Here is a 14859-nt window from a genome sequence, read left to right on the forward strand (position 1 = left end):
TCACGGAAAGATCCGAAATAATTGCGTTGTCGAAAGTTCTATTCTCTGTGCAAATGAAGCAGTTTACCTTGGAATTGTACTTGTTTTCGGCTCCAGGGCAGCCATAATTAAGAATACAAATTATATTGTTTGAGGAAGCTAAGCTCAGAATCGATCAAGTTTACTACATTAAGTAAAGGACATGATCCAAGTTTAAGGTAGCAAACCTCACTAATTGTTGAAACTTTGAGCAACGGTCAGCGGATTAGAAACAAAAATTTAACGACTCATCAACCAACCAACCGTGTAAGTGAATTCAAAAATGGTCGTAAAGGGGGGAAACCCCACTTCTCATTTTACCCCTTCAGGGCCCTCGCACTAGTGTTTCGCTAGTCGCGGAGACATCGCTACCAAATAAGAGAGAAAACTCTGTTGTCAGTTTATTCGATAAGCAAAAGTGACTTCGAAACCTAGGAAAACCGCAAACGCAACGATTACCTAAAATGTTTCTTATATATACCATAAAGGTGGATTTCCACTGTCGCGTTTTTGTTTACGCACGTTAACGCGCGTAAAAATTATAAACGTACGTAAAATGAAATTTTACGCGCGCGATTACGTGCGTTGAATTTACGTTGTCCAATTTCCAATGCCACGTTTTTTTCCAGGTATTTACGCACGTGACGCGCACGTTTACGCGCGTAGCGATTTTGGGGTTTTGAAAAAAGTTGAACCGAGTTCAACTTTTTTCGCGGCTGTCTGCGGTTACGCAACGATTTACCCAATCATACTTTTGGATTTCGTCACATGACACCACTTACCATGTGGAAAACCATTTTGTTTTAAATCGCCCATCGATTTACTTGGGAAAACATTCAGATGTAAAAACACTTCTCATCGAGAAAGTCTTAACATTTCAAGAAATAATCTATAGAACTGGCTACAGAACCAAATTACACGAACGCAGTAGTGAAAGAAAACGCCTGGCGTCAGGTCACGTAGACTTTGAACCGAGAATCCGGGAAGGTCGCCTCAAATCTTCTTTTACTTGATGGTGTCTTTCGGAAGTATTTATGAAATGCCTCTTGGTCATATTCACGCATTTCTTTTTCTAGCGTTTGGTACAAAGTGTTTTCATGGCAGCCATGTTGGAAGTGTCAAACAACAAGATATTTGCATAAAAATGTTAATGATTTTTTCCAAAGTTATTCCCAAAGGAAAAACAACTTATTGTTTCACTTCTCCAATATGGCCGACAATCACGCACTCTATTCACAAACTTGATAATTCAGTATGGCGGGCATTTACGCACGTTCAACGCGCGTAAAAAGGAAACGCTTTTTATTACTTTTTACGCGACAGTGGAAATTTGTCTACGTATCTTTTTTTACGCACGTTTTACGTACGTAAATATTTACGCGTCAGTGGAAATCCACCTTAACTGAGGAAATTCTTGCGAGCTCATCGGTTGCAATTTATGATCGATAAGAGTATACCGTAAAATTCCGGTTATAAGCCCCTCCGCTTATAAGTCCCCCCGGTTATAGGCCCATCTACTTGGAAACAAAAAAATACATCCGATTATAAGCCCTCCCGGATATAAGCCCCCCTCTGCCGGTTGACAGTACTGAACAGGACTAAATGTTGCTTTATTATGCGTTTTTAATTTTAAAACGTATTTCGATCAACACTCCCGTAGCTCGTTCCCAAACGTTTTTTCTATTCCGCGTATAAGCCCTCCCGGATATAAGCCCCTCCGCTTATAAGCCCTGTCAAAACCCCTTGCGAAGTTGTATAAGCCCAGGGCTTATAACCGGAATTTTACGGTAGACCATTATCAAAGATATCTTCGAGATATCGACTTTTTTGCATGAAGTTAATATGAGTAGAAGGTTTATCCTAGGCATTGTTGTTCGATCATATCATGGAAGAATTCAAACGCCTTTCAGTTCAAGCATTTTTTTTTATTTTCGCGAAGGAAATGCTGTATTTGTCAGTCGCGACGGCCGGGTGCTTTGCGACTCATATACTTTGGCTTGGTTAAAAATGGTAAACTTTGACGTTTGCCTTTAATCGAAATAGTTGTTTCCTTTCGAGTTAGAAAGATTTCTACTCGGCTTAATGCAGGGTGCCCGATAAAGGTTACGCACGACAGAGTTACCTTTTGTCTCGTCACGCAATCTTAACCCCACATTGAGAAGTACATTTTCGTTTGGATATTACCAAAAGCCGCTTCTCCTCGCGTTATTCTTTACCTTACGACTACACATGCCATTTTTAACGACTACATTTCCAGTAAAACAGTTGCTGTTTTTTTTTCTAATGGCGATGCATTAACTTCTGAACAAATGCAAAAACGTTTAGCGTTTACTGCTTCCACCGGAAGTAATTTCACAACAGGCTACAAAAACACTTGTAAATATCACTTAACACATTTAATGATGTTGCAATTCTAAATTGTGCAATTCAGCAGAAATAATCAATTGTCACGAAATGAGTTCCCTTTGGTTAACTATTAGCAACGTTTTAGTGTGTGAAAGACTTGCACCAGTACAAATTTGCGTTGTTAATCGTTTTAGGTTAAATTAATATTAGCGCCTAAAGACTTGTACCAGTACAAATTGCGTTCTTAATCGTTTTAAACTTCGCTGCCTTCGAGCGCTGAACCCCTTACATTCTTAATTGGTTATGTGACGTAAGATTTGGGCTACTCACGTTTTTGATTGTTATATAACGTTTGTAAATTTGACAAGTCACGTTTTTCCTACAAGAACGGAAGTGCTGAAGCACAACTATAGAGTGACACGCGCTTTGATCACCCACAGCGGAAAGCATTCCCTTGAGAAATTAAAGCACTCCCTTGAGAGTTAACAAGAATGTGGTTCCTTCCTGTTCCAGATTACCCCACATAACTGCTATTCTCCTTCTTTTTGCTTGTAAACAAGCAAAAAAAGACGAAAAAACTAGCAATGGGATATTGCAATTCCTACGTTTTAATTGGTTAACAGGCAATGGTATATGAGCTCATATATCATTGACCACAAATATGGTAGCCGATACGCGCTAAAGAGAACAACCGGTGAGCTCAAATATTGCAATTCTTTGGGCGTTTTTAATAAAATAATTATTTCACTCGCGCTTGTTGTATATGAGTTAGTTACAGCCAACTCGTACACGCCTCGTTGGCTATCTACCATCTCATATCCAATGCACGCTCATGGAATAATTATTAAATATAATTGCCAAGTCTACTGGAATGACGCCATTAAATGTCCAAAACTTTGCAGTGAAACCACTCGAGTTCCACTTGAAGGGGCAGTGTCTCCAAGATTAGAGCCACTTGGCTGTTTAGCTCTAGGTGGACAACACATCACAATGTGGTAAGAAGGTAAAGGTACGGTGGTTTAATCAAAGTGTGATGAACAAAGTTTATTTTCACTACCTCTTTTTCTTATTTTCGAGTGTACATGATTCCTGGAATTTCAAGTAACCGCATTTCACAAAAAATTATTTTTGAAATATACATGGAACAGAGTAGAACTATTTTATACTTTTTTTTTAAACTTTTCATAAATTACACGACGCAAGGGATCACATTTTTGTCTCTGTTGCATTTAGCTTGCATCAAATAAATTTAGATAATCACCGAAAACATTCTGTATGTTATTTGGCGAATGGTTTCTATCCGCATTGTAGTAATTGTCTATCAACCAAGCTACTTAGCATTCACAGATCACCAGGTTAACTGAGTGAATCAAGTTGACTCTGAACGGTTTCCAACTGAAAAAGAAAAGAAAAATATAAACAACAATAAAATTAGTTTTTGAGTTTCGTATTAAGAACAAGTTTTTGAGGTAATAACACAAGATAAATGCAGGTTCCCATAATTCAGACATAATGACCAAACTCCACGTACCTGATTATAAAAAGCATACAGTTCGTCATGAGTAAATTCTACATGAACTTGTTCTGTATTACCCTGCAATGAAAGGAAGACCACGAGTTAAAACCGACTGGAGATAAAAATGGAAAGAATGAGAGACAAATGATGAGTCAGTGAACTGGCTATAGTTATTAACTAATCGGTTCACCTGGCTTCCAGAGGAAAGATTCAGTTCAAACATGGCATTAGGTAGTTTCATCTTTGTCATGTTGCTTTGGGCCATTTGCAGATTCAACCTCCAGTTAACTCCTTGAAGCTATTTCAAACAGAACCAACAATGGAAACCGTGAATAACAAAACAGGGTTCTTATGTTAAATTTAGATTTGTGAGAAAAAATGGCAGCCAACATAGTTAAATCATCGAAGACACAATTTTTGCTCGACCTAGTGGGGCTGGTTAACTGACCGCAGGACGACATCTACATAATTATCGCGACGCGCGTACCGAAACTCAGGAACTCCTTACCAACAAATAAAATAAAGGGCTGAACTATTTAAGGTGGCTGGTATCGGCTCATAGCACTACAAATCTTTATCAGTTGATACTACAATAATGGTATCAAATAAATGTCCAACAATTTGTGAATATGTTGTCGTTATTTTCTTGACGTTACTAGTTACCATAGCAACAGTATCACTTGTTAAAAACACCCTTTTTTGGCTTCAAGTGCTTAGTGACCCCCATTTTTCTTATGGAACATTGATAAGATACAAGACACAACTTTCTGAAGTTAAAAAAGTTTCTCTGGAGCGGTTTCAGAGCCACCTTAAATTTTCAAAAATTTAAGGTGGAAAATCTTGGCGAAAATTTAGACTGAACTACAAAATAATATCAGTTTTTTGGAGATCAGAATGAATATCACGTGATAATGACGTCTCCAGCTTACCAGTGGTGGGGAGGTGAAAAAATGGGGTCATAAAAAAGCCCAAAAATATCCCTTGTACTTAAAGTATAACCCCCAAAAATCCTCTGAACCAAAATTAAACCCAAAAATGCCCATGCTGAACTTTGAACCTTAAGCAATCACTGCAGAAAGAGAATTCAAGTGGAGGTAAATGACACACAGGAATAAAAATGCATAGTATATTTATGACTTTGTCTTGAACCATTGTACATATGTAGCTTGTGTCAAGAATGGAAGCAATGTAATGTGAGGCAGTCGGAATATTAAAATAAAATATAAATATTAAAACATCTAAAACGACAAATGTGTGTGTACTTTATATCCATAGCTGTACTGAAACAAATTTCTACTGCAAATCTTCTCATATTTTTGAATACCCTAAACAATCCCTGGTAAAATTAATCTACTCTTTGTTTGACGAATAATAAGATGTAGGCATATAACCAAGAAACATTTTTGTCAAAAATAATGAATAAAAGCCCTTAATTAATGAACACCAGGCTCAAACAAAGTCAAATAAATGCTGGGTCCACCAGGCAAAGTTTGAAACAAACGCCAGGAAAAATACAGTACTGGCCAACAAATCTTAAAATCATGAACCCAAAAAGTCCTTTGCACTTCCCTGTGGCACCACCATGGATATAGAGCGGTACCCTCCTTGTGGTGCTATTAACATCCACACAGAGACAGTACACAATAAGTCACTATTTTCTGTAGTAGTGTGACCGCACCAGTTGTGCATATTTTGTCTTCAATGTCAGAGCATAAGCATAAAGCTAACAAGAGATATGTCTGTTTTCTGTTGTTCATTTACCTGTTTAGGAGCAAGAGGTCTTTGTTTTAGCTTTTCTATGACAGTTTTTCCATTTGCAGTCCACAGATCTACAAGGGCCTGAACCTTTCAAAAATATCAATATGTATATTAAATATATGGGTAATAATGAGATCATAGATAGCCAGCGAAGTGTGTAGCAGGAAATAATCACAGTTAGTGCTCACCATTACAATCTAGTTGCTGAGTGTAGCCAAGTGTTTTTGACAAAATTTTTGTCAATTGGAAATCTAATAAAACTAAAAGTAGGGCAGACTGTTAACATCCCCCATTTTTTTATATTTTCTTTGATCATTAGCTGGTTATATAATTAACACTGAATACTGGAAAAGAATTGTGAGAGAACTGGATGCCAGCATAAAATGAAAGGCGTGAGGTTGTGGGGGGCAGGGAGTGAAAAAAATAGAGGGGCTGTGGACATCTTTGGAAAAAAATAAATTCCCGGTTACTATACCTGCCTACTTTTTCTGGGTCAAAGGCGTGAGATTTTTATCCTGAGAGTGCCAGGATTTCCGAAGAGACTATATGACCATGTCCGAAATGTTCAGAAGACGTTGACAAGATATTCCAATCCCAGTGCGTGGACGTGTTTTTTCCGATCCCAGTGCGTGGACATGTTTTGCTAAACACGACCTCAACCCCGTTGTCAAAACTCTGAGATTTCGGGGAATGAATCATCATTTACTCATTTTACATGGAGTTTTCGTTTCTCACATTGGTTTGAGTTTACACATTTTTGGAAAGTGTGTAGGTTATGGTTGTAATAACTCAAATTTTTCAACTAGGCATGAGAAATTGGTTCGTAAGCGTGAGTTTGCTTGAGATCAAAGTTTTCAACTCACAGGCGTGAGACTCACACCTAAAGCGTGAGACTTGGCAGGTATAGGTTACTCCAGAAACAGATTATTTTCATTGGTTAAAAGGCGACAAAAGTGTCATCACCTTGACAAATTATGGTTAATCATAATTGCTTCCTAGTGCGTTTTGCAGTTTGCAGTAGTTGTTATCACTGACACGCATTTACTCACTAATTATAATCTTACACACATGCTGTGGTGATTTGCGATGAAGCAGTTGATTTGTTTCTGTCAGATAAATTTACAAGGACAAGGACAATATTTACAAGGTTTTAGAAGACTACTGTTCTACTAGGTTAAGAAAAGGATTCCATTTATTATAATGAAGCTGTAACTTGTTATTTTTTTGCAGGTCTTATGTTTTTGAAGTTCAAGCATGGGAGTTTAAGAAGTTGCAAAAATGATACTTGTAGTCAATTAAACAAACAATCTATCGCGTAAATTTCATTGGAATGGGTAAGTAGGTCAAGGAGCAAAGCTGTTAACAACAAGGTGATAACAAGAGAGGTGACTAACAAGTCCACTTTTTTCCAAAGATGTCCACAGCCCATCTATTTTTCTTTCGCTCCCTTCGCTTGTCCCCCTGCCCCCATCCCCTTGTGTTTTTCATTTACACGTGCCTCAGTCTCACTGGCTGATTCCCTCAGGTTTTCTCTGAACAGTCTAGAACTAAGGAGTAAACAGTGAAAATCTATGCTACAACCCAAGACAGAGAGAGTTGGAAAGGTTGTAAAACCAGTCCTGATAAGAGAGAGTTTCTAACTCAATTTAGCAATCCCCATTCCTGAACAGCTGTAGGATCTCCCAGCTCCCCCCTATCAATGTTGGTCCCTCATTTTACAACCTTGTGCATGTGTAAGGTCGCTGTTCACTCAACAGTGAATAGGGGAGGGGAGGGGAAGAACAAAAGGGCAAAACTTCCCAAGATTTTTGTCTGGGGTTGTAGTTTGGGTCAAGTATCCAAACCACCATGAAGGTTGCAATTTCTTGTTTTTTAACTTGCTGAATTATTGATGGGTCTGAGAACCTTAAATATCAACTGGTAAAATAATTATGAACAATGAAGGGTTAATTGTTTCAAATAAATAACTAGCAAGGGCACTCAGAAGTAACCTCCTACATGTGTAATGATTATTATAGCTGCACAAGGGATAACAAGTGTACCTTTTTGTCTGCTAATTCAATATTCTGCAACTGCTGCTTAAGAAGTTGTGGTTTGGCATTGTGATAAGCAGCCTAAAAAATAAATACATAAAATACATAAATAAAAAGCATGATTACTGGTATTTATATATGAGTTCTTCACATGTCAAACTTCTTAACATGTAAAAAATTTAATGTAAACATTATAAATGCTATAAAATTATATTTTATAAATAATTTATATTCTACCTTTAGAGTACTGAATTAGAAAAAAATCTCTGCAAGAGGTTTGCTTAGTTTAAGATTACTATAGATATTAGCACAAGTGGTGTTAACATATGTTAAAACCTGAACAACCAGATAACAGTATTCCACCTTTCAAAAGCAGAGGATATTTAAAAAAAATTCACATTCAGAAGAAATAAAATTGATAAACATGACAAAACAGGAATTAAGTGGCCTGCCTGCCTACCTTTAGATTTTTCTTAGTTGGGGCCGCAACTTTGTATGTGTATATCCTTGTTAAATAAAGGCTTCCTATATATCTATAGCTATCTACCAACCTATTTATTTATTTATTATTTATCTATTTATTTATTTATTTATTCATTCATTTAATGATTCATTTGGGGTGGTTCTTTACGGAGAGGTTGGACTGTATTCACCTGCTCAAGGATAAAAGCTGAAGTCTCTAAAACAATGTGAAGATCATCAGCTTCTAGTGCCAGAGCCCCTTGTAGCTTCTCCTCTTCATCTTCAGAAAATGCTCTTTCATCCTACAGTAGGTGGGTCACAAACTTTAATAACTACAATAATAATAATAATGAAGTTCTTGCAGCATGTTTAAAATAATGTTTAAGAATTATTCTTAATATGCCTACTGTGAATGATCTAATAAATGCCCGGGGCATCTATCAAATTTTCAGGGTCCTAGGTGAGGCGTTAAAAAATATGCTGCGTTAATTAGAGAGAGGCGTGTATTTCACTTTAACTGTAACAACATCAACCAAAACAAATAGGATGCATAGTTTGCTAGCGGAGTAAGATACAAAACAGAGTTGGTGAGTAGGAGACTAATTTAATCTGTGCTAATGCAAAGCCTACATATGTCGTTTATAGTTTGATATTGATGTTTTCATGGTCATCGAGGTAAACCATGTTGGCGTTGTTGGGCTCTTTGATGTAGGAGTCAAGCAAGAAACTAACTATATTGCGTGATTTTACTATATAGAGCAATTCCGTGGTTTTTGAGGTGATTCTTACGTATACTTTGGAGGGGGAGTCTATTAGATATGGGGAGTCTATAAGAGGGGGGCATCTAATAAAAACTTTACCCTTCAGGGGAGGAGTTTATTAGATACAAGGCATTTTTTTGAGAGTGGGCATTTATTAGATCATTTATGGTAACTGCAAACTGGGATTTGTATTAAGGCCTTGAACTAGGTAACATATCTATTAGTACAAATCATCCTTGGGAGTGTTCATTATATATTCTTTCGGGGGGAACTGGCTAATTCATAGGGGGGGGGGCAGAAAAGTTTTAGGTGTTTCTTTGGGGGGGAGGTCATTAGAGTTTCAAAATAGTCAGTGGGGGGGTCATGAAAGTTTTCTCATTTTTTTGTAGACCCAAACGTTATAATGGCCATTTATTCTATACACTATTAATATTGAAAAACCATCAAAGAGCCTTTTCTTTTAAAGCACAATGCATGACCATGGGTCAAATCCTAGATATTTAACTTGAATGTCACTTGTTTTCCTTGATGGTTCAAGCAAGCTGTTAAATCTGGAAACTTGTGTACTCAATACTCATGAACTAGCAAATAAACTAACTCGCTTGATAAACAAATACACATATAAACAAACAGGTGTGACTATAAAGGAACAAATTAAATAAATTACTAAACCAGTCAATTTCTGCCAGCAACTAAAATTTTTCACTGGCAACCAAACTTGAGCAGTCAGTGGCCAAATGGCCAATAGGAAAAAAAAAAAACTTGCAGGGTTGTTAGGCCTTGCTAATAGTGAAAAGTTAGAGTTCTTGGTTTAACCAGTCAACTGCATGTGCTATTTACTGCTGTCTTCTATTTTTTTGGAATTAGAGTCGTCAACCTCTAAAAAAAATCTTGCAAGTTTAAAAGAATTCTTCGTAAGGAGTGAAAGGTGTACAGAAAAGGCTTAAACTCGTATCCATTTGTAGCCACAACCAGTTCAACATGGTCAACCAGGGCTTGAGAATAACGTTTTTTTTCTAACTAGCCTAAAGGCTAGTGACAACTTTGATTTCCCTAGCCAAAACCAATTTTCTTCTAGCCAGAACTTTCAAGCATGTTTCTGTTTTTTTTTTTTTTTTACTGTAAGCTTCGATTTTCCCAACATAAATAAAAATGCCCCTGTAAGGTTGGGAGATGACCTTTCCTGGGAATTTCAGTAGACTTCTTTGTCATGAGACTCACCTATAGGTCCTATTTGGCATTTCATTGGTTGGCAGAATGACTGTGTTGACACTAGCTTAAGGACGGTGCCTCCTATAATTGTTACTGCGCACTTGTTCTGCGCATCATGCAATCCATCGATCACACTGGGCGCACGCGCTTTTGATTAATTTGCTCGCTCAAAATGACAAATTCAACTACGCGACCAAGCACACGACTAAAAAGCAAGAAAGATTTCTCTGCGACGAAATCCAGTTTTTGGACATATACTAAGCGAGGAACAGCAGAAACAGCGGAAGAGCAACATATCAGTAACCACTGACCGCTAACCATGGCTCACATTAACAGTTAAAAACAAATCGCTAAGCGCTAAAACGTCAACTGCTAACTGCGTGCAAGTGAGTGCTATTAGAGCCAAACGCAATTATTTTGTTAATAAAAACGTGGATCACGCAGTTCCGAAGACATTATTTGTTAGTTATTTTAAAGATTTTTATATTTAATGTTGATTTTGTTCATGTAAAACCAATTTCAAATGGAATTTGCAAGGAAATGTTATTTAGTTTTACTTTTTTTAAAATGCCACGTCAGCACTTTTTTTCCAGTTTTCAAACCAAATTATCTCGAAAATTTGCGTGGCTACCCCCAGTTTTCTTTTTGGATTTTAATAGCCCTTGCAATTGGTAACATCTACATTTATTGCATAGTCATCAGTCGGACAAAAATACCTATTAGTAGGCACCGTCCTAGCCTGTTCCAGGCTCTCGGTAGTTGAAGGGGAAAGCGAAAAACGCGGGCGAGCGAGAAAAAAACGAGGGGGGACGAAGGCGAGTGAAGGAAAGAGAGCCTGTAAGAATTTCTTTAACGACCCTCTTCTGGTATAGCAGGAGCTGCTATACCCTCTGATTGGCTGATTTTGACAGTAATGTCAACACCTCAGAACAAGCGTCAGTCAGAAAGATAAGCGGGCGCGTGATTTCGAGGAAGCTGAATTGCGTTCCAGTTTAGAAGGTTGTCTTTGAGATTTTCTTGATATTCAAACGTTTAGAAAGGAACAAGAAATCTGCCTGAATTGTGAACCAAGCTTTATTGTGGAAAAGAAGTTTTCTCTATTTTGCCAACTGGATTCAGGAAAAGATTAATCTTTCAGCTCTTTCCACGACGACTGCGATGAAATCGGAAATCAGTGTGTTCCTTTGTAGTTGCCTCTCCTTTGGTTTCGATGAGTTGGACCAAGGTGAGCAGCTGAATCAGCTTGGATTGTCGGCGGAACTCAATCATATAGAAGCAAATATAACGGGTAAAACAGGCAACAGGCTTGTGCCTGTGAAAATCTATATTTGAATCATGCGGTGCCAGAATGTAACGCAACGAACACAGGAGGTAAAACTTTGACATCATCTGTGACTGTAGCCAGCCCAGTCTGCGCGCGGTCAAGATTCGCGCCATTTTCGGTCACGTGACCAGTTTGTTTAACTAGCGTGGTCTTACAGTTTGACTCAAGTTTATCGAAGGATTTATCGCTCGTTTAGCGTGTTTTCCAGTCTGGAAAACATGTATGTTACACCGAAGATCTTCGGCGTGGAGCTCGATAATTTACGCCAACTTCTGGCGTATTTCATAGGGATTTGGCGTAAAACTTCCCCGGGGGGGGGGGGGGGACTCCCACATGAAACGGACGGGGATGCTCGTCGGAAATTTTGAAAAGAACCCCTAAAAGAGACCAATCTGGGTGTGGCTCAAGATTTTCTTGACCCCTAAAAGATACCAAAAAACTAAGAATGGAGTTTATATTTGTACATTTCTTCGTGTGTAACCCTAAACGAGACCATTATGGCTAAAAATACTGGCGTTTTGGGCGTTTTGCCCGGAACACCCTAAGCGAGACCAAAAATCCGAAATTTACACCCCTAAGCGAGACGACGAGCATCCCCGTCACTTTCATATGCGAGTCCCCCCCCCCCCCGGGAAAACTTCGGCGTATCAAATACAAACTTTCCAGTGTGGCGTGTTTTCCGTCCCTTTCGCGGTCCCAAAGGCTGGACAAGGTTAGCTACGTTCTTTTACTTGTATCTTAGGTTTAGTTAGTTTCGTAATATTTTGTATTTCGGACTTTATTTCGTTGTATGTTATGTCGCTCGCTCGTGTATTCGCTTCAGTTGTTTAGTGTCCTTATTATTTTACTTTATTTTAGTTTTACGGCTCCTGTTAGTTGCCAGTAAAGACTTCCAGACAGATCAGCTATAACTACTTTGGTTCGTTTAACCTATGTCGGTAGTTACAGTAAAACTTGCTTGCACGAACTGAACTTCGAAGAATTCTTGAGTAGAATTTGGAAAATCTGGAAGCGGAAAGGGACTGTTGGATTAGAGTTTCGGATCGCTAGGTCAGATGGAGTCGTTGGATACCCCTGGCCCCAGCTTAGTAATTGAAGATAATACAACTTCAGCATCGTTTATGCCGAAGAATAATGGAGATGAGCTTGAAGAAGCCAAAGAAGATGTATCAGATCACATTGAAGACCCTGATGGGCTTGAAGAACCCAAAGAAACAGATTTGTTAGACCAAAATGAAGACAATGCCCGTCAGAAGAGTAAACGACCTCACACTTTGACCGAGAAGGGTCTGGAATATCAGTGCTTGATAAAAGAAAAGGATTTTCAAAGAGCTTTAAGAAGAATGAAGGACAAACTGTACAAACTTGATATGGATTGGATTGACATTTCAGACCCTCATGTTCTCAGAAAGGAGAGATCAGACATAGAACAATTCAGGCAAGACTTGGATAGGGCACAATCAGAATATGTATCATTGTTGACTAGAGATGAAATTCATCGTGTAGTGGAGCTATCAGCGTGTTTAAATAAGCAAGTCGTTGAGCTGAGAATGAGAATTGGAGAGAAAATCTTTCAGCTGGAAAAAGAAGAATTGTGCTCCCGTACTAGTAAAAGGTCATCCTACTCGAAGAAGACAGCCTCGACTCGTGTCTCAAAGGGATCAGCCTCGGCACAAGTTTCCCTTCTTAAAATGAAGGCTCTAACTGAACTAGCCAAAAGAGAAGTTGAAATGAAATTTGCACGAATAGAATCAGAAAAAAGGTTGGAAATGGAAAGAAAGAGGCACGAGATGGAAGAGATCCAAAAAATGAAGAGCTATGAGACTGCCAAGGCTGAAGTCGATGCCGTTACAAGGCTAGAAGATGAAGGAAAGGAAGAAAATCCAAATTTAGATGACCTAAAAGAGTTTCAGCTGCAGGATGATGAGAAAGAAGAGCGTGTACGTGATTATATATCTTCACTGCCAGACCTGACTTCTGTAGACAGCTTAATACCCTTACCAGACTCGTTCGTCCAAGGTAACAGAGCCCATCGTCGCACCCCTTCATCTCAGAAAGAAAAGGACACAAAGTTATCTAACGCAGACCAAATTCCCCAGGCTCCAGGCAAGGATCAGGGCAATTCAGCTGGTAAACAATTAGTCACACCACCCCATCTGCATGTCAACAGTTCAGCCACTCCTTACAGCACACCGCCGACAATCCCTTATTGTCCTCCCACCATGGAATCACAGCAACATGGGATTGCCCAAGCAATAGCAAAGGGAATGGAAGCTGCGAGGTTGCCAACTCCTCACCTCTCAATTTTCAGTGGTAACCCCTTAGATTGGCCTACATGGAAAGTTTCTTTCGAAACTGTTATTGAGAAAAGGTCAATGAGCTCCAATGAAAAAATCCTGTACCTGCTACAGTATCTATGAGGCCCACCTAAGAAGATTGTTGGAGGATACCAGTTTCTTAAAACAGATGACGCCTACACTGAAGCAAAGAAATCTCTTGAAAAAGCGATTTGGTCACCCCTCTGTAGTCGCAGAAGCATTCCGAAGAAAGCTGGAAAATTGGCCAAAGATTCCTCCAAGAGATGGGATTTCACTGAGAGAATTTGCAGACTTCCTGAAAACATGTGAGCTGGCTATGCAAATCAATAGAAGATCTTGAAACCCTCAACAAGCAACACGGCAACAAGCAGTTATTGAAGATCTTACCTAACTGGGTACATCCTAAATGGGGAGTTAAGGTACGAGACTACCAGACAAAGTATGGAAAAAACAAGTTTCCCCCGTTCTCGGCGTTCGTTAAATTTGTTACTGAGATTGCCGAGGTACAATGCCTGCCTGTCCTTACGAACTTGGACTCAAACTTTTCAGTGAAAGAAGAGAAGAGGAGAAATTTTCAAAGAAGAACTGAAAATCGTAAAAGCAGAGATGTAAATTCCCTGGCTACGCAAGTTAAAGGCCCTTCTGATTCCATGAACGGAAAGAAGAAAGCGTGTTATTGGTGTGGAAATGCATCCCATGAGTTAGAAATGTGCCAAGAGTTTGTCAAGAAACCCATCAATGAAAGAAACCAGTTCATCATTAGAAAGGGACTTTGCCTTTGCTGCCTAGTTCATGGTCATATGGCAAAGGAGAACAAGTGTGAAAAACTACTTAGTTGCATAAGATGTAAGCAGAAGCATCCAACCTGCCTGCATGACAACAAGAGAGCACCTGAAAGTACAGATAGATCAGATAAAGCTACACATGAAGCAGCAGTGAAATTTACAAATGCGGTTGATACAGAGAACTTGCAATGCAGTGAAAGTGATGCAACAGCGAACTGTACTAACATTTGCTCCATCAAAGGGCAACAGTCTGGTCAGGATCAAAGTTTAATCATCCCAGTATGGGTTTCCAGCGGCGAAAGGCCTCAAAATGATGTCCTGACTTA

General features: G+C 38.8%; 1 protein-coding gene across 1 annotated transcript in view; it reads right to left on the minus strand.

Moving 5' to 3' along the window:
• Positions 1-3363: 3363 nt before the first annotated feature.
• Positions 3364-14859, minus strand: part of LOC144658839 (COMM domain-containing protein 10-like) — a 28097-nt gene continuing 16601 nt past the window's right edge. Inside the window, exons 3-8 of the mRNA XM_078519324.1 lie at positions 8325-8435; positions 7681-7752; positions 5642-5725; positions 4071-4178; positions 3896-3958; positions 3364-3759 (exon numbers count right to left, since the gene is read on the minus strand). Of these exons, the coding sequence (XP_078375450.1) occupies positions 3721-3759; positions 3896-3958; positions 4071-4178; positions 5642-5725; positions 7681-7752; positions 8325-8435 (477 nt within the window). The 3' untranslated portion in view covers positions 3364-3720. The remainder of the gene's footprint in view (positions 3760-3895; positions 3959-4070; positions 4179-5641; positions 5726-7680; positions 7753-8324; positions 8436-14859) is intronic.

The sequence above is a fragment of the Oculina patagonica genome, chromosome 1, assembly GCF_052425735.1.
Source record: "Oculina patagonica isolate OP01 chromosome 1, crgOcupat, whole genome shotgun sequence".
NCBI lineage: Eukaryota > Metazoa > Cnidaria > Anthozoa > Scleractinia > Oculinidae > Oculina > Oculina patagonica.